The 27962-nt window shown below is 39.5% G+C and overlaps 1 protein-coding gene and 1 long non-coding RNA gene across 4 annotated transcripts in view; one reads left to right on the forward strand and one right to left on the reverse strand.

Annotated features, from left to right (window-relative positions):
* The window catches only part of tp63 (tumor protein p63), a 116408-nt gene extending 106083 nt beyond the window's left edge, over window positions 1–10325 (reverse strand). For 2 of the 3 annotated variants that reach the window (XM_087993413.1, XM_043702555.2), the window contains exon 1: window positions 10133–10325. In XM_087993413.1, the coding sequence (XP_087849539.1) occupies window positions 10133–10158 (26 nt within the window). In that variant the 5' untranslated portion in view covers window positions 10159–10325. The remainder of the gene's footprint in view (window positions 1–10132) is intronic. The other variant, XM_043702556.2, reaches the window with a different exon arrangement.
* The window catches only part of LOC148148282 (uncharacterized), a 30284-nt gene continuing 11204 nt past the window's right edge, over window positions 8883–27962 (forward strand). Inside the window, exon 1 of the long non-coding RNA XR_015759136.1 lies at window positions 8883–8915. This is a non-coding gene — a long non-coding RNA (uncharacterized LOC148148282). The remainder of the gene's footprint in view (window positions 8916–27962) is intronic.

A 27962-nucleotide genomic window follows, 5' to 3' on the forward strand; every position in this document is an offset into this window, starting at 1 on the left:
AATGTTCACAAACAATAGAACTTCCATGAATGAAAAAGCAGATTCACTAGAATATAAGTAAACCAAAACCAAAAAGAAAAATGGAATTATTTATAGAAACCAAATTACAAACTTAAGTGCTTGTAGCCAATGAAATCCTTTTTAAGGGATAGACATTGTTATAATACAAGAGAATGCGACAGCCAATTTGCACATAGCAAGGCTCCATCAAACAGAAATTACGACGTAATCTTTTTTCCCCAAGTGATGGTAGTTGAAAGATAACTATTTCTAGAGGACATTTCAGACACACAATATACTCACATGGGGAGGATAATAGTCCAAAAGAAATATTCTATCACAGAATCCTCGCCTACATAGTCATAGTAAGAAAGTGACAAATGATGTGTGTGTGTTTTGGTAGATGACTTAGAGACCATTTATGTACCTGTAACACATCAACTCAGCTTGTTAATTGTCATTGTTGAAGCACAGGTGGGACACAACCACAGCCCAACTATTTTATTCATAACACACATTTCGGCTATCTCATTAATGAATGTGAACCTGCGGGAAACTAACCCGATACACAGATTGCTTATAAATTAAAATTATTGCCACACTTCCTGCTTCTTGCTCTCTCTTCTGCCATTCACAGGCCCTCCACAGTTGTGATAGTGTCACAGTAATGAACAAGATACATGAGTGCTGACATCATATCTAGTATAAATTAAAATCACACATAGATGTGCAATCATCATAAATATCTTGATATTTTCAAACACTTATCAATGAAGAATCCAACTTCAAACATGGACACCTTTCCACTTTTGGGTTTCCAATAAGTCTGTACTGCACTTATTCGGCATTTAATGCTTTTACTGTTTTTTTTTAATTCAGGTTGATAGATCTAGCTGACAGCAAACATCAAATACAGCAGCCATAAATCACCACAACTCAGAGCCACGTGTGATGGATAATTAGAAAATGATCAGTACTCATACCATATATTCTGCAGTCAATACCAAGGAGCATTATACGGAGGATAACTATTAATAAGCCAGCCACATAATTGTGAAGGTAAAGGCTATCCAATAAATTTACTCCATACGCAAGTTAAGAGTGTGTAGTCTCAATAGCCTTTGTGCATGTGATATTTAGGTGGCAATACTTTAGACAGAGGGTCTTTCTGTTACTATTATTTACTAAACGTGCACAAAGCTATTGGGAGTTGTGCATTCATCTTGCAGACTGACCAACAGGGTGAATGGATCACAACTTCTGCAGGGTTACATTTTTGGTGGGAAGGTATTACAACACAGTGCCAATTCAAAACTCTTGTCAGATGAGAAATTATAGCTCAACCCATAAACTGGCAAAGAGCTTCTCATTATACCATGTTTAACAGGCTTATCAATATAATAAGCGAATGAAAGGAGTCAATAAAGTGGATTCGTCAGAAAATCTTGAATTATAACTGCTCTGAAAGTGCACTGATTTTTTAATGCTAAAGTTGCTAACAACAATTTATGCTGTAATTTCCAGAATGTAAAAATGATGTGTGTGGAAATCAGTGTGAAATAAATTAGAATACGGTAAACTATCCCCAGGGGCTTCAGTGGAGAATCATCAACCAAAATTTGACATTAAGCAGCAACTTCTTCCCCAACCAAAGAATTTGGGTGTCACCTATAAGGTTAGCCCATCCCTAACTGCCTTTCAACTAAGTGGCCTGCTCAATCATGTCAGAAGGCAGTTAAGAGTCAACCATATTGTTGTGGGTCTGGAGTCACATGTGGGCCAGACCAGGTATTAATAGAAGATTTCCCTCCCTTACGTACATTGTCAGAAAAACCAATGATAGTTCTGTGAGTTAGAAGATAGAGGCAACCTTATTAAAATGTAGAAGATTCTTAGAAGACTTGATAGGGTAGATATAGAATGGTGATTTACCTTGTAGTAGAGCTGAGAATCAGAGGGCATAATGTCAGAATATGGGGGTCATTCACTTAAGAAAAAGGAATTTCTTATCCCAGAAGAAATTGAATCTGTGAAGTTCTTTACTGCAGAGGGCTATGTTAATAAGTATATTCAAGACGGAGATAGATTTTTAATCAGTAAGGGTATCACGGGTAATGGAGAAAAGACAGCAAAGTGGAGTTGAGGAACATCCAGGTAAACATGATCCCATTGAGTAGCAGAACAGATTCAATAGGCTGAAAAGCCTACTTCTGCTCCTACATCTTATGTTTATCATTACTAACATCAGGATTATATTTCAGACCTTAATTGTATTTAAATTTCACCAGTGGCCTGGTGCGATTTGACCTGCATCACCACAGCATTAGCTTGGGTCTCTAGAGGCATTAAGGCCAGATGACCAAAGGCTTGGTCAGTGAGGCAAGTTTTACGAATGGTAAGTTTTAGGCACAAGAGGCAGTGATTTAAGAAGGTAATGCAGAACTCAGGTGCTTTAGAGGAGAAAACAATGCCGAACAAATGCTAGTGTTGACGGATGACAATCATCTCAGTGGGATCAGGGCTGAAGGAGATTTCAGAGCTGGGGAGGGGTAAGGACATGGGTGAGATTGAAAACAGGAATGTGAACATTAAAATCCAGTAATTACATAACTGAGACCCATTGTATTTTGGTGTGCCCAAATTCCTAAAGTATTGTCACCATTAGCCACAGTACTGCAGTTTAGGCTGGATCAATGTTTTTTGCACGTTTCTTCCAATTGCATTGCATGCTATTTATAAAACCAAGCATATTATGCACTTTATTCAACAGTTTCTAAACTTGCCTTGCCACCCTTAATTATTTTGTACAAACACTCCAAGGTCTTTTTGCTCCTGCATGGCTTTTAGAATTGCAAACTTTATTCTACACTACATCACACTCATCTTACTAAAACATGTCAAAGAGTATGGTGCTGAAAAAGGTCAGGCAGCATCCAAGGAACAGGAGAATCGATGTTTTGAGCATAATCTCTATGTTCGAAACGTCCATCCTCCTGTTCCTCGAATGTTGCCTGATCGGCTGTGCTTTTCCAGCACCACACTCTTTGATTCTGATCTCCAGAGTCTGCAGTCCTTGCTTTATCCTACTAAAATGTCACTTTACATTGTTTTTCATTAAATTTCACATGCACACCATCAACCTTTCTATGTCCTTGAGATCTAATACTATCCTCAGTTCAAGTAGCACAAAACTTAGAAGTATTAAGTCCTGAAATGATGTCTGTCAAACCCAACTCCATGCTGTTAATGCAGATCAAGAAAAGCAATTATTTTATACTGCAACTCTACATGCCATTATAAGACCACTAATTTCCACATCTGTAACATCTCCCAACTCTAGAAACAGATTACTGCAGATGCTGGACTCTGTACTGAAAACAAATGCTGGAGATCACAGCAGATCACACAGCATCCTTGGAGACAGAGCAAGCTAACATTTTGAGTCTCAATGGCTCTTCATCAAAGTTGAAGTGAAGTGTGAAGAGTCAGTATTTATGTTATAGTTTTGGAGGGTAGGTGTGAAGGTAGTGGATGTAGGGTGCTGATGGAGATAAAATGTTGATAGCTCAGATTAATCTCCCAGTTCTGCCTCAGCTTCCGTTTATCTGTTGCTGAGCATTTATCATGCTTTTATACAGAATTTAGACATATGGGCTCTAGCTAAGAGGGAATTCATTTTCGTGGATAGATTGAGGTAGTTGAATTTTCTCTATGAAAAAGATTACAGGAGATACAAAAACAGGTGTTCAAAAGAATGAAGTTGTGGGCAGAGTAACTGTAAAGAAATTGGTCAGAAGGAATCAGAGGACATCTATATAAAGGTAATTGGCAAAAGAACCGACAGTAGCATGAAGAAAAAAGCCTTTGTACAGAGAGAGATTCAGATCTAGAACACATAGTCAGAGAGCATGGTGAAGGCACATTTTATTGTGGTTTTCAAAAGAGAATCGGATAAGCACCTGGACAGAAACCAATTGCTGGACACAGGAAAATGTGGCCCTGGCTGCATCCATGTCTCCCGTGAGTTGTATGTGTACATCCTTGTCTATGTGCATCTGTGTTTGGGGTTAGAGGACTAGCTAACTCCCTATAACGCTTGCAGACAGCCAGCATGGATACAATCGAAAAAATGGTTTTCTCTGCCATAACCTTTCCATAGACCGACGTTTAGTTGAAGAAAATATCTGCTCAACAGTAGCAACTTATAGACAGTGGAATGGTGAGGAGATATAGTGAGGTAGAACTAAATGTCATATTGCGTCATGGGAAACTGACACTGTTGTAGGATAATGCTCCCAATGGGCAACACATGGTTAAGAAATAGGAGAGTCAAGAAAAGATCGATACAAGGCAGCAGATACAACAGAGACAGCAAGAGAAACTACTGCATTGATTTTTCAGCCATGACTGAACAGATAAGAATGGAAACAGGACAACTCATTCCCATCCAGCTGAATGACAGTTGACAGGCATTTGACCGAGGATGGAATGATAGTAGACAGGTTGATAAAGTTGAGGAAGGATAGTTTTCCATTGTCACACAGGATATCATTTATGACTTTGAGTGTTCTTTCAATATTGTGACAGGAATGGAAACCTTGACTAAAGGAATTCAAACATGAAGTCCCAGGAAGAACGATCATGGATTTCATAAGCATCAGCCAGCATATTAAAGGGATTTAGAGACAAAAATGAGAGTCAAGGTGCACTCTTGTTTGTAAAGATGGAGGCAATCTTTTTTTTTCCCCTGGAGAAGAGAGATGATGATAGCAGAGTTAAAGGAGAGAGGGATCTCAGACAAGGACAGAGGTTGATTAATAATGTCATCGGATAAACTTGAGAGCCAGGAAAGGAAGTTCAGTGAACAGCAATTTATTGGACTAATGGGAAATGAAGCCAGAAGTGGGTCTCATGTACAAGAAAGATCGAAAAACAGTCATAAGAAAGAAGTTTGGAATTAAAACAGACAAAATGTAAGTTCAGGGTTAGTATTGGGGAACCTTAAGTTTCATTCAGTAGACAAGAGGAAGATAAATGGCTGAGGGAACTAAACAATCTTTATGATAACAAAGCTTAGTCAACACACTTAATGTTGGATGTGAGTATGTAGCAAACAGGGAAAGGGGCTCAAGAAGGTGGCTTGAAATGGTAAAAAGAAACTGGGGATTTAGTGTGACTAAATAGCGCCTTATGGGACCCAACCAGATTAGGGCTCAAGAAAAGTTTAGATAGCAGATAGCCTCAAATGCTTGCTCACCTCACTAAAATTTGACAGTAAGCAACAATGCTGATAGAAGTGCAGGAGATTTCATCTTTAACATGCAGAAATTTTGTTTTTTTTTTAAATGGTTTGAGGTAAAGAAAAGAGTGCAGATATTAATAAAGACATTTTAAAAGAAAATATTAAAAATTGGCATAAAGTGCCAATAACAGTTGCTCGGGTCCAATCATGCCTAAAATACTCAATGCAATTTTTTAACCATTTAGAACTGAAGTAAATGCAGGAATGCGTGTTCTAATGTTTTGGGGACCCAAACCTCTTTAATGAGACATGTGGAGTCCTGCTGGCAGATGCAGCAGCAAAGTGGACAATAGAAGAAAACTCTGCATAGCAATGTTTTAGCATAAAACCGGTATGGTTGGTTATACATAAATTCCCATGGAACAAATAATGACTGGCTCTTGTCATTCAGGGCACCAGAACATTCAAAAGAAGTTTGAGGCCATAATAAGTTGCATAGTATTTTGAACACTAAGTCTCAAAATCTGCAGTTCTATAAAACAAATTAAGAATTAAATCAGTGCATAGATCTTTCAACTACTATTTGATTTACAGAAGCTAATTAATCTATACCCTTGATAATTTTTAAAATTAGGTTGGGATGGATTGTGGTGGTGGTGGTGATATTGCGAGCAGGGTCATATGAACTAGAAATCAAGTTTGTAACTTCAACTAATTATTCAGACAAATTAATTTGACCAAAAAATTTCACAGCAGGTCAATGCAGTTGTCAACATTTACCAGACATTTTCCCTTAAAAGGAGAGTAGAACCCTAAAGGGAACTTTCAAAATTTACCATAACTTTATATGAATGTTGTCTTTTCTCAAAACAAGATTTTGTATTATATGTTCATTAAAATAGAAATACCAAGGTGGGAGTGTGCAGTCAAAAAGTGCTGATTATGATAGACTAGCTGAAAATATTACTCATGATTTGCTGCTTCGCATTTGCGCAGGATGGCAGTAACTGACTTGCCACCTCTGCCTCCCAGGCTGCAGAATGTTTCAGCATACATTCGGATAATGAATCATCAACACATTAAAACAGGAAAAACTACCACTACTGACTAAAATATTGCTTCACCAAGAGAACAACTTCTGGAAGAAAGATCTCCAAGTGAAGTTTATCTTTAGATAGAAAAATAAAGATTTAAACAGGGATAGTAAAAGCCGATTAAAAATGGCAGATCTGATCAATGCTCAAGGATTGACTTGGAAATTAATACTTTTTGCCTCATTTTATACCAAGGACTTTAGACCCAGGTTCAATAAACGTCACAAAAACAGAAGTAGTGTTGACCTGACGGAAGCGCTAAGCCCCAATGACCAAAGAAATATGCAATGTGCCAGATCCTCCTTGTGATCAGGACTTCAAATGTAAAACAGCAACAAATTCAAAATTATAAGATAACCAATAACTAAAGAGACTTCCAGTAGCTTTAAGGTACAAGAACTAAATGAGTTTGGGCATCATACTTCTCAAAACAAAACAGAATTGTTTCTGAGAATCACATGTGAGATTAAAAAGCTACTCTCTGAAGTGTTAGTTCTCTTCATCTGTTTTGAGCCCTTGATCAAAAGAACACAGAGGTCATCCACTTTACGTCTTACCCAATAATCAACCACAAATGCTGGGAAATTCGTGGATTTTAAGGACAAATTTGCTCTCCTTCCCTCTTCTCGCTGTTCAACCGGTTACGATTCATCCCAGCCCCATCCTCAAAACCCTCACCACAACTATTCCCCACCACCAGCACAAAGCAAACTGAAAAGAACTTTAACTTTATATAGGGGATAGCAAGGACTGCAGATGCTGGAAGTCAGAGTCGATAAAATGTGGAGCTGGAAAAACTTCATTCTGATGAAGGATCCAGACAGAAAAGTCGACTTTCTTGCTCCTCCAATGCTATTTGACCTGCTGTGTTTTTTCAGCACCGCATTTTATCAACACCATAGCTCCCACCAGGTCATCAACCAAAACATTTAGTATCATGTAACTGAGGCAACAAAAATCTTAGGGCTAGAGTACGATGCTGCCTTCTTTTAGGGAGGAATAGTCCTCTGGCAGCTGGAAGTGGGATCAAGGATGGGATGAAAGAGACACAGAAATTCCCCTTCTTGAAAGATGCTGGCCAATCAGAAATCAGAAGCTCTCCATCACATACAGCACCACCAAAGAAGAAGTAGTGATAGCTGCTGGTGGCGCACTAACCCAGGGCCACAGTTGAGTGTGTGGGATGGGTATCATAGGGCAAATGATGTTGACAGTAAGGGCAGGGGAGTGGTTCTCTGTGTGCCCCCCCTTCTCAATGTTGATCTCTTTGATCAGACTTTTGTACAAGGAATATGCCCAACATAGCCAGTGAACAACTCTGCCAAAGGTTGATTTTTGGGTTGCCACTTGGTCTCTGGCTTGTCCACTGCTAACTGAATGCCAGTTGCAGCATGATGAGCAGATTTGCTGGACATTAATTGCTCACATGGCTTCAATCAATGGCAGAGTGAGAAGGCCTGGATCAGTGATGGGAGGGTGGCAGAATCCCCAAGCATATTCTGTCCAATGATGCTGACAGACCTGTTTACTATTCCAATGTTTACTGTTTTGGATTACATTAATAAAACAAGGTCAATAACTATAACTTGATTGCCAAGTGAACTTTGGGGAAGGACCTGGTTTTATCTTGTTCTGAAATCAGAAATATCAGAAGACTGAAAAGCTTTGCGTTATATTCTCAGGACAACTGTCAAAAAAACAGAATTTTTAGACCCATAAATTACTTCTCTTAGATATGACAGTTTACTTTGATCAACATTAAAGGGCAGTAACATGCAACCACTGTGAATGTTTTAACTTTGTTCCCTTTAGCCTGATTGAACACTGCAATTACTTAGAATACTCTAAACCTCTCTCAGATGGGAATCAAAATAGTTTTAGCTGATGTGATGAAAATGCTGGGTACACCAAAGCAGCCAGGTGCTGGTTTGATAGAAGACACACTCCACACATTCGTCGACTCCCCAGAACTGAGTAAAATACTCAACAATTTGGGGGAATCACCAGTGAAATAGCCTTTGCTGACATTCCACAAAGCATTGATTATATGGTGCCTTTACTACCATCTGTATGTTTCAGAGCTAGGCTTTACATCTAATGATGCTGGACAACAGTGCTATTTAAATTGTTGCTCTAAAGTGCTCTTCAGTTTGCAGAGATTGCTTACTTATCTCACTCAGTTCACAGACTGCAGCAGCACATTCATAAGAAACTAAATAATCAGTGGCTTAAGACAACAAATTAAATTATTTAATTTATTTACATTTTCTAACCATCATGAAACAGCATGAGTGACAATTGTAAACTTATGTAAAATGGAGAGAAAATAAGTTCTGGGTCTCAGTTGCAACAAAATGCCATTCAATCTCTGCAGTGTTTGAGGACTTTTCCAAAATATGCTTCTATGTCAAACAGTTGCCTGCAGATGCTTGCACTTTTTTTCTAAAATTAATGTTTATTGATTTTACGCTTTCCTTTGGGATCAAGTTGCGAACCCAAGTCCAGTACAGAAACTGTCTCGGCTTAGATGATTCAGAGTTTTAAAGAGAAGCCTACCTTTCATCTTTCGTGCAGCTAAGGTGAGTTATGGGGATATATTTGATCTTGTAGAAAAGATTTTCTTGCAGTTACGTTTTTGAGAGTTCTGCATTATTTTGAATACATAAGCAGTTATCACACCAGGAAAAAATCTATGATATTCTGACTTTTCTGTTATTTGTATCACAATTTAAATTATGTGATAATTAGTGATTCAACAATCATGAAAACTTCAATTGCGGTAAACAAAATCTGTAAACTTTGAATATATCAAGACAGGATTACAAAAAAGGATCCATGAATTGCTCTTAATTCTTCAGAGTGTTCTTCAGTTTTGAAAATCTGTACAGTGCATTTTGTGGTTTGGTAATTGTTTTGTTTCGGACAAAAAAACAGAGGCTACTTCTGAGCCGCTTCTTTTGAAAGGGCATTCTTTTACTGAAAAAGGTGCTTTTTTTTAAAGCAAGCCAAAATTGATCTACACTCTTCAAAAGAGGTTTCTTTGCCCTCTATATGTCACACTTCCAGCTCACCTGTCTTTTTGAATATGAGAAAATTTAGTAAATGCTCTCAGTCAACTTCAAATCATTTGCAAGATTCAATCCAGACTTTCCCCAATATGAATTTGGGCAAGTCAATGACTGAATGGCAGTGCAGTTTAGAAAATCCAAACCTACTTATGTAGCACACGGAATACTGCTGACTTTTCCTCATTACCTTCTCATAAAGTAAAACAGAACTATTACTCTTCAAGACAATCATAGCTCTCAGAAATTGACAGCTTCCAAAATAAAACGGTCAAGTTCTCCACTGTGCAAAACCGAAAGGCTGGAGTTTACAAAGTTTAAGAGTTTTATTGTCAACCCCCAATACAACCATCAGACTTCAAAAACTTCAGAAAACTTGCTATACTTATTCAGCCATTGACTGAAGATGATTCAATAAATGAGTTAACAGCATTTTACACAGCTGCCATCCTTATCAAAAGCTAGCATTGAACTTGGGTGTGATTTTCAAGCCGTCACAAATTATAGTGACAGCTGAGATTTAATACAGAAAAGCAGCCTTTAACCAAACTGTGAAAATTCAATGTCATAAAGTAGCAAATTTAAATCATTTCATTTGAAAATTGCATGTCCAAATGTTGGTTTGCGAAGATACATCTGATTAACAATTGAATAAACCTTACTGGGATCCAATCTGAACACAAATCGTGCAGAAGTGGGTGTGAACTTTGCGGAGTTTCTGATCCACTTACCTCACTGTATTGTGACTGTGCTGCATTCTCCAAGTACAGCATATTTGCAGCAATGTTGATAAGCACTGCTGTCCCGTCTCCTGGCTCCAGGTTTGTGCTATGTGTACGATGGGAGTTTTATCTCAGATTGAGTCTGTGTCTGTTTTTTTTAAAAGCAGATTCTCTTATATCCAGACCTTGCTGAACAGGTAAAGTGGAAGGGGGTGGGATCTCCACACCAGCCGCCAGCCAATCTTTCCTAAAGTTCCACCTGAAACTTTTAAACTCAACACCAATTGAATCCTTCTGCAGCTAATTTACATGTCAGCCTCTCCCCTACTATTATACTACTTCCCACCTTTCCCAAAACTTTCTCTTTCTTTTCATACATAGGAAGCTCAGAATGTATCTGGAAACTTATCTCACTTCATGTCAAATTTTTTTTAAAAATGGATCTTGAATGTTCTTCCCATGACTTGACTGGAGGTGGATGGGGGAGGGGGTGACAGTTCAATGGGGAAATAGATTAGAAAATAAATAGAGAAGTTCAGAGCAAGTTGTTAATTTACAAAATCACAGCTGCCCACTTTGTCGCATAGAGTGTGCCGTCCCGCCTCGCCTCCCGCCTGTGTACAATCGACAAGCTAATTGACATAACAATAACAGCACAGTGACCTTTGCTCTCTATCTTACTCCAGGCACTTCATACATTTACCAAAGCTTGCTCTCAAGATCCTTATTAGAAACCTTGTTTGAGCTGTAAAGTAGACAGGGGCACAATTAAGGAGTAATATACTTGCGCAGAGCTATTGCCACACAGCCAGGTTAAAAAAGAAAAAGATCTATAATAATGGGAGGTCACTTAGACTAACAACCCCCAACTGAATTTCGTCAGTACAGACAATATGCATATTAACCCCATCCCTTCATCACATTTCAACTCTCCCTACAAGTTACTGTCAGCATATTAACATGGCATGAAGCATTTCTTGATATTTTGTCAACCTTTACCCCTCTTACTTCATGCTTATTGAATTATACACGACTGCTCAGGAATAAACATAATAGACAATTCTTCAGATACAGCAGACCTCCAGAGCTTGAGAATCAGGACCCTGCTCTGCAGCCTGAAAAATTATGTACACACAGATTCTCTGCGCCATTGCAACCTGCCCTCAAAGCAGGGCAGGGACTGTCACACATCTGCATCTGGAAAGCACCTTTGAAAAGACAGTGGTTTTTGTTCATGGTTGTCCCGAGCAGCTTTGTGACGTGGGACTCTGTAGTCTATGGTTTGTTCCCCAGGACACACACTGAGTCAAACATCAACGGCGCCTGGACGACCATCAACTTGGTGAAAAACACACTTTGATCTGCCAAAACTTGTTGGTCTTCCAGGGCAAGGAGTTGTCTTTGACCATGCGTTGCTGACCTGCATATTCTAAAGATCCAGGACTACATGCCAAGATGCACTAAAACATGGGGTAGCTGCCACCAAAGTGTTAGTGGGGAAAGACTACTGTTTAAGATCTTTCAACTGAACTTAAAGGGGGTTCGTTTGGATATTGGACCCCCCTTGGTGTCTCAAAAACATGTAAATATAGTCTTGTACAAGAAAGAAATGCCTTTGGTTTGTTGGATAGAGTCAAACTCCAGTGTTGGTTTGTTGCTCCATATGCTTTTGTACAATACAAACCACTTTAGTGAACTAAGATATGAGTAAAATATATTTTTGAAATAAAAAAGGCCATGGTCCTCATTCAGCTTAAAGTAAGTCTTGCAATGTGATTTCAAAGTTGGAAAAAGGAAGCAATAGCATAAAGGGAGGTTAGCAAAAAGCTGAATTACAGAGTAAGGATTACAAAGGATGGTGAATAAGGGTGATGGTTGAGCGTGGAAAGAGACCGAGGAGGGTGATGGATGTCTGAGCCGATCTCACCCCTCCACTTCACCTGATGATGCAAGTGAACAGAAAAGAAAGGAGGGCAAAGGAAAGGTGGGATCAGACTATGTTCTTCAAGCACTTTCACACCTGTAGTTTTCAAGTAGTTGTAGGTATTAGTTCACTTATGGGCTTGGCAAGCAGTGCAGGAAATGTTTTAAAAACTCCAGGCTTGAAGACGTTTTGGATTTTCAAGATGACAGTGAGGCAGGAAGCTGACACCATAATGAGTTGAAGATGAGTGTTCTGCATGGTGAGTCACTGAACTGTGGTTGCAAAATCTGAAGTACAGCAATAAAAATGGCATTTGAAGCTTTGGGCTGCTGCACCCTTTATAAAACCATTATCCTGTCCACTTCATATAGCTTTTTTCCATCCTCATCAAAACTTTATTCATACAGACAGGTGGTGTTAATGACCAGGTTCCTCTTACTGAACATTTCCTTTCTAATCTGAGAAGCTAAACAGATAGCCCAAAACCTGCCTAGAGTTATTATATTGGTGCTGCTTGACTAACTGATACCTACTAGCTGACAGCTGATTAAGCTGACATGTCAAGAAGTGGTCCAACAAACATCCAGTATCACTATCATTGAAATGGTGAAGCTTTGTTGAGTAGTTGCCAACCACAAAATGAGAGAGGTAACAGTGGTTAGGGTTGGCTACTGGGGAGCACAACTTCCAAGAACATTAAACAAACCAGCAACCTACATACATAAAACAGGAACTCAGCAAAACAAACTGTTGACAGAGGTAGTTCTGAACTGTTCAAAAAGCAACTCCAAATGCGACTCTGAGAACTCTAAACATAATGCATTGATAATAGAGAGCCACTTGGAGGAAATATTAAGAGAAATGGGGAGTTCCCAACCACTATGAATTCAAATAGTTTGCTTCTGAAAACAGGAAGCTATCTGCAAGGGTGGTTAAAGCCTACTGGAAATGTGAGTAAGTGCAGATATAAGTTACAGTTTCCAATTTACTCAAAGATTAATGATAAAAATTTAAGATAAATACAAGTCCTTTGTTAATAATATTCAACCTTTGTTACACTAACAGCTCAGAGGTCTCAAAAACAGTGTGTTAACTGTAAAGTGAACAAATTTGGCAGTTAATACACCACACAGCAAGATCCCAGAATCAGTCATATGGTATGAATAAAAGTGCGCATTAAACTAGATGCAGTTGCAAACAAACCTATTCAGCTGCAGTTGCAACAGAATTGAACTGTTAGGGAGCCAGTACACAGAATAAATTATATAAAAAGGGCTAAGTCCTAGCAACTACTTTATGCAGCCCGGTAGCATGAAGCTGGTGTTAGAAATTCTTGCCCTATTTGTTTATATAAGAATAAAATATATCGGAACAAGAATTGATCATAAAGCTTAAGCCTACTCTGCCATTCAGTAAGATCATGGCTAAACATCTGTCTCAACTATACTTTTCTACCCACTTCTTGTACACCAATTCTCAAAGAGATCAAATTTCTATTGCCCTCAGGCTTAAATAGTCACATGGACAGAACCAGGTTGACAAATGAAATTGAACATGAAATTCCTTTTGGAGAACATAGTATTTAACTAACACTCTATTTTTTTTTAAAGAGATAAGAGACGGTTTGCCATGGCAGTACTGTTGATATGGTGTACGTCAACTCTGAAAAGGCATTTGCTGGAGTACTATACAGCAGACATGTGAGAAAAGTTTTAGCTCATGGAATGCAAGAGACAGTCACAGTATGGACATAAAATTGGCTGAGCAACAGGAGACAGATTATTGGCTTCTAAATATTGGCTGGGGGAAGTTTATACAGGCATTCACCAGGAATCAATGTTGGGACCCTTGTTTTTTTTGTCTGACATATCATAAAAACAGCACTGCCCTTTTTGCTTAGTTTTGGACAATGTATTAATCAAAGGGACAGATTGCTTCAAACCAAGAGATGGCTGCAGTTATAAAGGTTATATTTATTGGAGTGCATTGCAAGTTGTACACAATGTTGTCTTTCCTGTAACAATGAAAGCTGACAGAATGGAGTCAACGACTTCTGAACTCTGGAACAATTGCTTGACAGCAGTGTTTTCATTGGCTCCTGAACAGGGAACCATTGCTTGTGTGGGGCCAGTACAATGAAAACATCTAGCCCGCAAAAAGAAAGCATTAAAAACAATGTGTCCTTCTTTCTGGTTACAAGTATCAGAAGATCTTCAGTAACTCTTCTTTAGCCAGCTATCTGTTAAAGGAAAAATGCTTCAAATTAGGAACAAGCAATTCAAGATGGCGGTGGAGTAGCAGCACTGCATCCTGGCGCCTGGCTCAGGGCTGACTGCTTCCATCTGCTTCTTTGTTTTTTTTTCCCTTCCTTTTACTTTTGCTCATTTTCTTTTTTTTCCCTCTTTAAAAGTCTTTGTCAGCGTGTTTGGCAAGACATGATCAGGGCCGTGTCTTTCAAACATGAGAGACAACAGCAGCAACAGAATCAGCTCCTCCTGGCAATTGGAGGCAGAAGCAACACAGGCAGCTCCTCCCGATGATTGGTAGTGGCAGTGGCAGCCCACCGAAACGCCAGGCCGGGATAGGCCCAGGGAGATAAGACTTTTATAATCTACACTTTTTGCCTATGGCTCAGCTTCTTTTATGTCTTCACTTCTACTTTCTAAATTGTTTTGTATTTTAAGATGGTGCCGCTGAATAGCCACTTTGAACTCTTTCCACTGTAATGAAGAGCTTATGCCAGGAACATTGACTCTCCTGCTCCTTAGATGCTGCCTGACCTGCTGCGCTTTTCCAGCACCACGCATTTTGACTCTGATGTCCAGCATTTGCAGTCCTCAATTTCTTCTTATATTCCTGTAATTAGAGTCATAGAGATGTACAGCATGTACATCTCTATGTACATGATGTCCAACCAGTCTAGATATACCACCCAATCTAGTCCCATCTGGCTGCATATGGCCCATATCCCTCCTATTCATATACCCATCCAAATGCCTTTTAAATAGTGCAATTGTACCAGCCTCCACCACTTCCTTTGGCAGCTCATTCCATACACGTACCACCCTCTGCGTGAAAACGTTGCCCCTTAGATCTCTTTTATATCTTTACCCTCTCACCCCATACCTATGCCCTCTAGTTCTGGATTCCGCAACTCCAGGAAAAAGACTGTCTATTTATCCTATCCATGCCTCCCATAATTTTGTAAACCTCTATAAAGTCACCCCTCAGCCTCTGATGCTCCAGGGAAAATCAGCCCCAGCCTGTTCAGCCTCTCCCTATGGCTCAAATCCTCCAACCCTGGCAACATTCTTGTAAATCTTATCTGAACCTTTTCAAGTTTCACAACATCTTTCCGATAGGAAGGAGACCAGAAATACACGCAATATTCCAACAGTGGCCTAACCAATGTCCTGTACAGTCGCAACATGACCTCCCAACTCCTGTACTCAATACTCTGACCAATAAAGGAAAGCGTACCAAACGCCTTCTTCCCAACTCAACTATCTGCGACTTCACTTTCAACCTGCACTCCAAGGTCTCTTTGTTCAGCAACATTCCCTAGGACCTTACCATTAAGTGCATAAGTCCTGCTAAGATTTCCTTTCCCAAAATGCAGCACCTTGCATTTATGAATTAAACTCCATCTGCCACTTCTCAGCCCATTGGTCTATCTGGCCAAGATCCTGTTGTACTCTGAGGTAACTTTCTTCACTGTCCACTACACCTCCAATTTTGGCGTCATCTGCAAACTTACTAACTATACCTCTTATGCTCACATCCAAACTGAGTACATATGATGATAAAATCTAATTCTAATTCTAGCCAGATGAAGGACAGCGATGGCAGACAGAGACAATTCAAAAAACCTTCAAGACCTTCCGAGAGGGGCTGTGAAGAGTTTGCATATTCATGGCAAAGAGGTGCCAGCTAAGGCTATATTGCAGAACCGACATAAAGCATCAAAAGACACAATGCGATATCTACTCACAGGAATAGGAGTAGGTCTTGCAGTTTATTGAGCCTGCCCTGCCAAACAATATGATCATGACTGATCAAACATTTCAATGTCTTTATATAACCCTGTACAGAGGTAGTCAGAAATCTATCAATCCCTGATGCGGAGTAGAGGCTAGGTGTCAGCATGGAAGACAGCTGTTCTGTAATGTTCTGCAAAAGGAAAGCAATAAAAAATATATCCTTTACATCTGCAATGCTGGTCATTTTATTTCTCTATTTTCCAAGATCTTGTAACTAAAAATGGTCTACCTAGGTACCTTTGTACCTAAGGTGGCACTGTAAGTAGCAATGTATAAACTCCTTACTGTACTGAGTATACCTGACAATAAAGCTGATTCATTCACTCGAGGACTCAGCCCCTTGTGGTAGAGGATTCCCAAGGTTCACACAAAAAAAAAACAAAATGTCTACTCATTTCAGGCCTATGTGGCATCCCCCTTATTTTTAAATTGTCGCCCATGGTTCTAAACTCCCCAGCTAGGAGAAACACCTTACCTGTATCTACTGTTACCTTAACTATTTTGTAGGTTTCAATTACATCATCCTCATTCTTCCAAACTTTAAAGAGCTTCCTCAATCTTTCTCCATAAGACAGTCCCACCATCCTTTGAACATATTTGGTGACCCTTCCTTGCACTCCATCCTACAATAGCAATACCAAAAAGTGTACACAGTACTCCAGGTATGGTCTAACTAAATGTTTAAACAACTGAAGCAAAACTCTGGGTTTCAGAAAGTAAGCAGCAGCTGGATTCACTGCTGTACATCTTTGAGGCAGAGGGCTGTATGGTCACAGCACAGAGTAAAAGCATGCAACTAACAAGGGTGATTCTTAGGGGCCAACCTGACAGTCTAAGAAAACCAGGTAAGTGCAGCTAGTACTGGAATCCTCCTCAGTTTGTTAGTTAGTGCAGGAATCCTCTCAGTCTGTTAACATCCTGCAAGTGTATTTGTCAGGACCCATGGTATGTCCATGACTTCATACATACTGTAAATGTACACTTCACTTGGCTCTTCTTATCTTTTAAAAAAAAACTTAGCTTAGAATAAGTATGGACTTACTATGAAAACTCAACAAGTTATTTCTCACAGCAAGAGAGAAAGAAGGTCCAGGGACTTAAACACAAACAAAATGCTCAATTTTCATCGAGCTCTGAAATACTGACCAAATCTATTCAGCAATCAACTGCATTCTCTGAACCAGTGATATCATATCGCCACTGGTCTCTGTATAGGTAGGCCTTTCAATCTCTCAGTTAGGACGTCCGGGTTCAAGTCCCAACTGCTCTAGGTGTTTGATAACATCTCTCAATAGGTTGATTAGAAAATATCTCGGTAGGCCTTTCATTTCATACTGAATTACCACTTCCCTTTCACTCTGGAGACTGTATTTCTTACAGTAAATTTATTAAAAAATTATCTTCCCTCTTTTGCTTCATATTTCCACTTTGAGCCAAATTCTGAGTTAGTCACTCTAACTCAGTCTCACTCCAGGCAAAGTCACCCTCACTCTGAATACATGGCTTACTCCCACTCAGACAATGCCAACTTCTTCCTATGTCTTCCTTCTCCCGAATGAAGGCAGCTCTCCCCATCACACCCACTGTGGTCGACAGGACCCTCAGTTGGTTTCAATCTATTTCTGGCAAATTCTGTTCCTGTCCTTTCCTAGAATATTACAGTTCCCATTATCACTTTTCATTTCATCAGTCACTGCATTCATAAAGATTATCCTTGACCTTTTCACACCTCCTGCAATATACTACAGCCAAACACAGCTGTCTTTCTCCTCCACAATCCACAGGAACCATTCCCTCCTTTACATTGGTCCACTGCTCAGTCACTTCTAGCACCTCTTCACCCCCACAATGGCACTTCCCCGCATAATTGCGGAAAGTGTAACAAATGCCTTTTCAGTACTCCTTCCTTCAGGCCAAGTGCTCCTTTTAAGTACAGTGGAATTTACTTGTATCTAATCCATGCCCACTGTATTTGCTCATCACATTTTTGATCTTGTAGAGGGGACCGCAGAGATGGGTAACTGCTTTGGGATATTTCCGCTCTATTTTCACTTTAAGATGCTGCAAGACCTGCTAATTTCTCCAGATTTTTCCTATTTTATTTAAGATCTCCTGCATCTTAAGGTACATTGCTCTTATTATCAAATTTGGGAAGATGTGGTAAATCAAAGATAAAAGTAAGGCAAGCGAGACAGACGTTTATATGGGAAATAATAGAGAGACTGGGGCAGGAAGGAATAGAGAGTAAACATCTAAGAATAAATCAACAGATAAGGCTAGACTGCATAAACAATGAGAACACGAAATAGACTGATGGCACAAACAGAAGCACAATTGATAGCCAATCCAGAGATCATGGCTACAGGGTGACAGGAAGATTGAAAAGGTATATGACATTTAGGAAGGATAAGCAGCTAGAAGAAGTTAGTGAGGAGACTCTTAAGTAATGATTGTATTAGATCAGTGGAGAGGGATGACTAAATTCAGAAAAACACAATACAGATGTGATTTTGGTAAAAATGAGAAATGATAAAGGCAAGTAGTCACTGGTGGCAATGCCACATTAATCTGCTAACAATACCGTAGACTGGCATACAAAGGAATAAAAGAGTAGAATTTGACCTAAGGTGTCAAAAAGTCTGGGAAAAGAGTAATGAGTGAGTTTAACCTACACATTAACTGCACAAATCTGGGGTTCACAGAAACTATCTTAAAAACATTGGATGAACAGCACTTTCTGCAGCCAGCCAGGGAAGCAGGCTATACCATATTTAGAATCGAAGGGTGTAGCGCTGGAAAAGCACAGCCATTTCTAACATCAGCTCATTCCTGATGAAGGGCTTATGCTTGAAACATCGATTCTCCTATTCCTCAGATGCTGCCTAACTGGCTGTGCTTTTCCAGCATCATATTCTCCAATTCTGATTTCCAGCATCTGCAGTCCTCATTTTCTCCTATACTATATTTAGGATTAACTAATGACCTCAATGTGAAGGTGTTCCTAGATAGCAACAATTCTTAACTGATTGAATTTTACATTCAGTTTGAGGGGGAGAAGCATCGGTCCAAAGACTAGTATTTGAAACAAATAAGGGCAATTATATCGGGATGAAAGCAGAGCTCACTAACTGAACTGGCAAATTAAGGGATTGGTCAGAAAAGATGCAGTGGCCAACAGTTTAGAATATATAGAATAGATACATTTTAAAAAAAAAAAAACAGAAAAAAATTCCAAGAGTAGGAACCACAATTACTAGATGAACTAAAAATTGTTAATGATAGCATCAAACTTAAAGAAAATGCATATAATTGCACTAAGCCAGATGGCAGGTCCAAAAGATTGGATTGAATATTTAAAAACAATAAAGAATCACTGAAAGATTAATAAAGAGGGAATAATTAGACAATGAGAAAAAGTTTACTAGAAATATGAAGGCCGATAATGTTATGACCCTAACTGATGTTACTACTGGACAACTCAAATCTTAGACTGTAATATGGGTTGATAAAGACTCACACAGCTTGGAAACAGATCCTTTGGTCCAGTTCGTCCATGCTGACAGAGTTTCCCAAACTAAAGTAGTACCACTTGCCTGGGTTTGGCACATATCCCTCTAAACCTTCCCTATTCATGTACCTGTCCAAATGTTTTTTTAAAATGTTGTAACTGTACCTGCATCGACTACTTCCTCTGGCAGTTCATTCTACATACAAAACACCCTCTGTGTGAACTGAAATAGTTGCTCCTCAGGTCCCTTTTAAACCTTCCTCCTCTTACCTTAAAAATATGTGCATTAGTTTTGAACTTTCCCACCCTACCAAAAAGACATTCCTTTTTTCACCTTATCTATGCCCCTCGTGATTTATTAAACCTCTAAGGTCACCCCTCAACCTCCTACGCTCCAGCAAGAAAAAGTTCCAGCTTATCCTTATAACTCAAATCCTCTAGTTCCACCAACATCCTTGTAAATCTTTTCTGAATCTTTTCCAATCTATTAATATCCTTTCTATAGCAGTGCAACCAGAACTGTATGCAGTACTCCAAATCTGGCCTCACCAACGCCTTGTAGAGGTCATTCCCCTATAACGTGCATTTCATCAAATGGATTTGGCTGTAATGTGACTGGTGAATTGGGTAACGATTTTTCAAAACACGAACTCCCATTGACTATTATGAGATTCCATCCCCAGCACCACTGACAATCTGGGACTACCTTTCTCACCATAAACAGAAAGCCTTATCAATTTAGGAGGACCGAAGGGAAAAAAAAAGCTGAAAATCCTGCAGATATAGGAAGTGGTGGAGGCTGGTACAATTACAACATTTAAAAGGCATATGAATAGGAAAGGTTTGGAGGGATATAGGCCAGGTGCTGGCAGGTGGGACTAGATTGGGTTGGGATATCTGGTTGGCATGGACGGGTTGCACCGAAGGGTCTGTTTCCATGCTGTACATCTCTATGACTCTATATGCCTGCCTTTAGTGCTAGTACTGGCTGATTTGCTGGATTTAAAAACTGTGATGCTTTTCATAACGTAAAGTTAAAGTTATATGGCAAAGCTGCCTATGCAGACAAGGAATGTGCACTGCCATTTCCTCTTTTGGTGAAAAAACTAATTGAGGAAGAAGGCTTCACCTTGCATCAAATCTTCAATTTGGACAAGGCAGGTTTATACTGGAAGCGAATGCATCCAGAACCTACATTTCTAAGAATGAAGTAGACATTCTAGGTTTTAAGGTCACACAGGATCATATGACTGTGTTGCTAGGTGCCAATGTTAGCGGAGACTTTAAGCTTAAGCCTGCGATGGTGTACCACTCTACCAACCCGTGAGCCTTGAAAGCTTACCTTAAGTCAACGCTAGGTGTTTACTTCAAGTCAAGCAAAGGAGATTGGATGATGGAGCAAATTTTTTTTGACCATATTGTTGATGTTTTTGAGGATGTTTTTAGAAATTATTGTAGGAGAAAACACTTGGATTTCAAGATTCCCCTCAATCCGGACAATGCAGCAAGCCATCCTCCCACCAGTGGAGCTTCCTGAAAGCATCAAAGTGCTATTGCTACCTCTGAGCACAACCTCTCACATTCAACCCATGGACCAGGGTGCAATAGCAGCTTTTAAAGCTTATTTAAGGCGCACATTCAGGAAGCTGATTGCAGCTACTGAAGGGGATAATGGGGACAGTGCTTTTCAATTTTGGAAGAGCTTTAACATTAAGAATGCTACTGACATCATTGTGGATGCCTGGGGTGATATCAGTAAGGACTAGTTGCATGCAGTTTGACAGAAGCTTCTCCCAGATTTTCATGATTTTAAAGGTATTGAACCCTTAGAGGAGCTTCCAGCAATCAAAGAACATTGTATCATTCTTGCAAAGTTGGATTTGATGTAGTGGAGACTGAGGATGTCGAGGAGCTGCTCGAGTCCCATGGTGAAGACCTCCCCACAGCTGATCTACAACAACTTGTTGCTATGGGGGAAATTGAAGCTGGAGATGAAGGTGCAGTCGTCCAGGATGCAGCACCATGAGAGCTTTCCACTTCTCTTTTGTCTTCTATCCTGAGGGAAGTTGAAAAGCAGTTGCAGCTCTTAGAAGACAATGACTACAATGCAGAATGTAGCAAGATAGCTTCATTAAAGAAGAAAGATGGCAAAGCAGCAAAAACTAGACGCTTTTTTGAAGCCAACCCCCAAGAAACTCTGAGGACAATGAATCCAAACCAGCCATTTATGAACTGAATAATTTCTTGCATCATAGCCCTGCATCCAGAACTGCACTTGAAAGTGACGATGACCCTCAGCCCGTGTGTTAATACAGTACTGTAACTCAGCAAACTCAGAAACCACTTCAAGTTTCCTTCCAGTTTTTCAGGGTCAAAAAAGTGTTAAATTTATTGTATTATTTCATTAAAATATACAATTTTAACATTTATTTAGACTGCGCTATCATGTGCGTTCAGCTAACTACTATTGTTGTTTCGAATTTTACTGATTTTTTTGATAATCCACCCCAACCCTCTTTTCATTTGGGCCCCATTACTTCTACTGCGAATTTTCCATAAGGTGAGGTCGCAAGAAAACACAACTGTCATGTTATAGAAGAAGATTCAGACATTTGGTGTATGTGCTTGGCTGAGGAGCCAATGGTGCGAAGCTACCATCTGTGGGATTATGACTGAACGCCTCTAAGTCAGAATCCTTCCTAAATGTACAACCACAACATGATGTCCCAACTCTTATACCGAATGGTCAAAGAACTCTGTGCCTGAACCCCTGGGTGTCTCTGCTCAACAACACTATCTAGGACCCAACCATTAACTGTATAAATACTTCTCATGATTGTTTTACCAAAATGCATTGAGCCAGGCATTTATTTCAATGTAATTTGCCATATGCCAACTTGCACAGAACCACAGGTAATAACTCTCAGGTCTGAAACAAATCAGCTACAATTTCACTGAATGGCACATTATTATTCTTAATAAACATAATGCTGCCAGATGATACGAGAGGCTGTTATAAGTTTATATGCTCAAATATGATGTCTATAAATCTCCATCAACTTCATCCAAGAGCCTCCATTCATGAGGCAGTCATTGCAAATTTCTATGGACATAAAACTGGGAAAAGCAAAATATTTTGATTGATAATTTACATATGCAGCAAGTGTTCACAGTGAGAGGTGAAGAAAGTATTGGCACATTTTGAGTAATTGGCCAGTGATGTGTCCACTACCTAAGATTCCTCCTGATTGCCAGGTTCATCTCTGTCCTCTGCTATATACAAGCATTCCCAAAGCCATTGAAGCAGGTCCAACTTAGTCTCACTTCCACTGTCTTTTAGTTTTGCTTTAGTGAATTCTGCTTCTCATTCAGGTGAATTTTGCTAATGCTATGGAATGGCACATTTTCCGTTATAGACACAAAGCCTCAGCATTAAGTGTTCACTCTCAGGTACAACATGGTTAGATTCAAGAGAAAACTTATTTTCTGCTTCAAAGTATCTCAGCTAACACTTTAGAGGAGGCTCTCTCTTCCTTTATGAAGTCATACCTTTTAAGCCAATTTGCTCACGTGATTTGGCCAAATCACCCCACAGTAGATTATTTTTGTTTAACAAGGTGATTTTTCAATGAAACGCATGCACATAATCTAGTAAATATGGTTTTAACCATCAAATAGAAGTTTATTACACAAAAATGATAAAGTAGAATAAACCAACCCATTTACACATAGGAACAAGGAGTATCACCATTTAACTAACACTCTGCCTTTCTGTATTTCACACTGAAATATGTAACTTCATATCTAGCCACATTGCACTGGATGTGTGTTTCCCCACTCTCTCAGCTTAGCTAAATCACCTTGAAGCTGCCTTGCACCCTCCATACAACTCATGATTCCACTTAGTATTTTTGTGATCAACATGGAAATCCTACACTTGGTTCCCTCATCCAGATCATTTATAAACATTGTGAATAGCTGGGGCCCAAACACTGACCTTACACCACCCCAGTAAATCACCCTCTGCCCATTATAAAAATACCCATTTATTCTTTTCTGTCAACCAATTCTCAATCTCTGCCAATATTTTACTCTCCATCCCGAGTTCTAAAATTTTACCCCATAACTTCATGAGTCTTATCAAAAGATCTTCTGAAAATTCAAATACACTGCATCCACTGGTTCTCCATTGTATATTTTACTAGTTACATCATTAAAAAACTCCAGTGGATTTGTGAAGCATGATTTGCCTTTCATAAACAAACGTTGGCTTTGTCCAACCCCACTAACGCTTTCCAGAAGTTCTGTTCCCATCTTGTGATATGACCCTGCCTCTGCAGCAGGAGATTCAGGTTCAATTCCTACCTGCTCCAGAAGAGTGCAATAATATCTCTTAAAAAAAAATTAAGACTCTAGCATTTCCCCCCACTACTGATGTTAGGCGGTCTCATTTTTTTTTAATCCTCCCTTCTCTCCCCCCTTTTTAAAGTGGGTTACATTTGTTACTCTTCAAATCTGTAAGAACCACTCCAAGATGTAGAGAATGCAAATATTTACAGGACCGCAACCTTTAATAAACTAGGGATGCAGATTATCAGGCCCTTGTGATAGGTGAGCCTTTCAGCCCATTTATTTCCTCAGGACCATTTTCTTATGAGTGCTGATTTTCTTAAATTCTGTCCTCACATTACACCCTTGTTCCCTCATATTTTTGGGAAATTATGTGTTTTCTTTAATGAAGACTAAGCCGAGAAGTGTGTTCAATTCTTCTGAAATTCCTTTATTCGCCATCAGAATTTCTGAGTTTTGACTGTAAGGGATCTACATTTGGCTTAAATAATCTTTTTCTGATCACATATTTACAGGAGGGTTTTATGGTTAGTTTCCATACTTCCAGCAATTTTACTTTTGTACTTTATTTTCCCCATCTTTACCAAACTGTTTGTCTTCTTCAGAATTCTGAAGTGATGCTTTTTTTTTTTTAAGGACAATCTATATCGCACCTTCAGATGTAAAAGAATTTCAACTTTTTTTTAAAACCATGGATGAGCCAACTTTTCTTTTTATTACTGTTGTAATACATGCACATGTTCTAAATTTGAACCAATGTCTATCCATTATCAATTCCCTTAGTAACCTTCCCACTCCATCCTTGCCAAATCGCACCTCCTACTGTAGTAGGATGAAATATGTTGGAGACAGTTCAGAGAAAGTTAAAGTAATACCTGGAACAGGTGGATGGTCTTATGAATAAAGGTTGGACAGATTAGGCTTGTATCCACTGGAGGTTTGAAGAATAGGAGGTAAATTGACAAACACAAAATCCTGATGGGCTCTGACTGGGTAAATGTGCAGAGAGTTTTTCCTCTTATGGGAGAACCTTTAACTAGGGGTCACTGCTTAAAAGTAAAGGGCTTACCATTCAAAAGGCTAAGTGTGTTCTCTTGGAGGATTGACCGTCTTTGGAACGCTACTGGAAATGTGTTGGAAGCAAGAATAGTTAAATATTTTAAGGAGAGGTCAATAGATTCTTGATAGCCAAGATAGTTTAGGGGTTGGAGGTGGGGGGGCAGTGTTGACACAGTGGTTAGTGCAGCTGCCTCAGTGTCAGGGAACAGAATTCTATTCCAGCCTTGGGTAACTGTTTGTCTGGAGTTTGCACATTCTCCCTGTATCTACTCCAACTTCTTCCCACAGTGGGTGAGATGCTCTGCAGACGGTCAGTGCAGACTCAATTGGCTGAATGGCCTCTTTCCACATAGAATTCCTACAATGATTCTAAGATCAACCATGATTTTACTGAATAGCAGAGGAGGCCCAAGGGCCAACAACTACCCTTGGTTTGTATTTTCACAGAGCAATTAGTAAGAGTCTCCAACATACTTCCTAACTTGATGCAGGTTCAATTGCAGCATTCAAGAGGGAATCAAATTTTTAATTGAAAAGTAACAATGTGCAAAGTTACAGGGAGAAGGTAGGTGAATGGGACTAAGTGAAATACTCTCCACCCTGGAGGCTCCTTGCCTCTAGCCCCAATGAAGGACTTTTGCCCGAAACGTCTATTTTCTTGCTCCCTGGATGCTGCCTGACCTGCTGTGCTTTTCCAGCACCACTCTGATCTAAACTCATTTGAAGAGTCAGAACATAAACATAATGCTTGAATAATCTCCTTGTGGCCTGAAATAATTCTAGCACTCTTTGAAATATCTTCAACACATCACTCTGAATCTTTTGGGTCCTCCTCATATCTGACCTATGTGATCAACCACTTATCCTAAGATGATGTCTCGAAGTTTTAGATGCTGAAATCAGAGGAAACTGCTATTTTCTTGTGCATTGTCAAATCCCAATGAAATAATTCTTTTAAACTCCAATACAGACTCAGTTTATTTTGGCTCTCATGAGAAGTTAATCTTCTCATCCGAGGAACCGGTGTACTGAACTTTTGTTAGACAACCTCTGAGCGAAGAATGTCATTCCTTTTATATGGAGATTAAACAGCACACTGTACTTCTGTGTGGTTAAAATTGTTAGACGATCATTCTCTCCTTTTCTTAGGTAGTCCCGCTAGACAGAGGATGACTTTCTCCCAGCCTAGTATTGTGATTCGTGAGGAGACTAAGCCGATTAATGATGTATATGCACACCCTGTTACAGGTGTGTTTGAAGAGGCTGGTAGGTGGGATGTGAGGGTTTTTGCACATTTTTCTGTTGTCTGTGCTTAAAGCTGGGCCTGTTAGAGATGTTCAAGATGCCTGGCATCTGAGTGAATGCTTTTTCATTAGTTTCGATGGCCTTCGGCAGAAGAGTCCAGTAAACTGGTGGAACTAATGTATTTTTCCCAAAGAGGTTTAGAGATGCTCTCGCTGGTACAAACATTCACTACCATTGAGTACCTTGTACTTGTTAATAGTTGTTAAGACTAATTGTCAGATGGTTGTTAGGCCCATCACGAAGCCTGAATCTCATTGATTTGGGTGGCTTCAATATCAGACCAGATCAAAAGGTATGGACTGAGCAATTAGCAAGGCCTGTGTAAGATTATTTTCAATTAAAGGTGTATAATAGAATTCTGAATCTTCCCACTCTAGCTCAAGGGGAGTTAAGCCAACATTACTATCCTGTATTCATCACTAGAATTCTACATCTGATCAGCTAACTCAGCACTGAGAAATCAACCGAGGGCCTTTGTACTTTTCTTACCTCTCTGGTCTGACTGCTGAGCTCACATTCAGTTCGAAACATCAGACTCTGGGTTTATACTTGACTGGGTTTAGAATGATGAGGGGGTATCTAATTGAAACATACAGAATACTGAATGGCCTGGACAGGAGTAGATGTTGAGAAGATGTTTTCATTGGTAGGAGAGACTAGGACCAGAGGGCAGAACCTGAGAGTAAAGGGAAGACCTTTTAGAATAGAGATAAGAAGAAACTTTTTCAACCAGACAGTGGTGAATCTACAGAAGTCATTGTCACAGAACTTTATGAAGGCCAGATCATTGAGTATATTTTAGACTGAGGTAGATAGGTTCTTGAGGATCAAGGGGATCAACAGTTATGGGGAGAAAGCTGGAAAATGGGGTTGAGAAACTTATCAGTCATGATTGAATGGCGGAACAGAGTGGATTGCTTAAATGGCCTATGTCTTAATTACCTACCCACCTCACCCAGCAAGAGTGTGCACAAGACTCTTACTTCCTTCACCCAGCGAGGGACAGTGTATTGGACTCTTCCCTTCCTCACCCAGTGAAGGACTGTACACACTATCACAGTCTCTCAAAGAGAGACAAAATCTATGTGATACTATTCCCAGCTTTTAAATGGTCCCATGTGAATATTCGTACATTCTAATATTCTTTTGCTGAATGACAAGAAACCAGTGATTGATGAGATCATTTATCTACGAAGTAACAGCACTGCTAGCAGTTACTTAAATTGTTATAAATGAAATAACTTGATTTGATTTAAACACTTTCATTAATGGTTAGTTTTTATTAATGTAGCTGCTTCTGTAGCTTGCATTTTATCCAGAGGGTTCTGGTGAGAGAGTGAAAAATAAGACTTCTCCAGATCCTGCTATCTATTTATGATGTCAGTCACTGGAAGTCCTGTAAGTCGAAAGGCAAATTCTCAATTAGCCTTTATTGCAAATGATTTGAGGACAAGCACAAAGAAGACTTCCTATAATTTCAAATATCTTTGGTGAGACCACACTTGGAATACTGCGCAGTGTTGGTCTCCCTATTTAAGGGAGGCTATACTTGCGCTAGGAATGATGCTGTGAAGATTCACTAGACTATTACCTTAAGATGAGAGGCTGAGCAAATTAGGCCTGTTCTCAGAGTTGGAAAGAATGAGGATGATT

The sequence above is a fragment of the Chiloscyllium plagiosum genome, unplaced genomic scaffold, assembly GCF_037043375.1.
Source record: "Chiloscyllium plagiosum isolate Xiang-an unplaced genomic scaffold, Cpla_swu_hap1 HiC_scaffold_13, whole genome shotgun sequence".
In the NCBI taxonomy this organism is placed as follows: Eukaryota; Metazoa; Chordata; class Chondrichthyes; order Orectolobiformes; family Hemiscylliidae; genus Chiloscyllium; species Chiloscyllium plagiosum.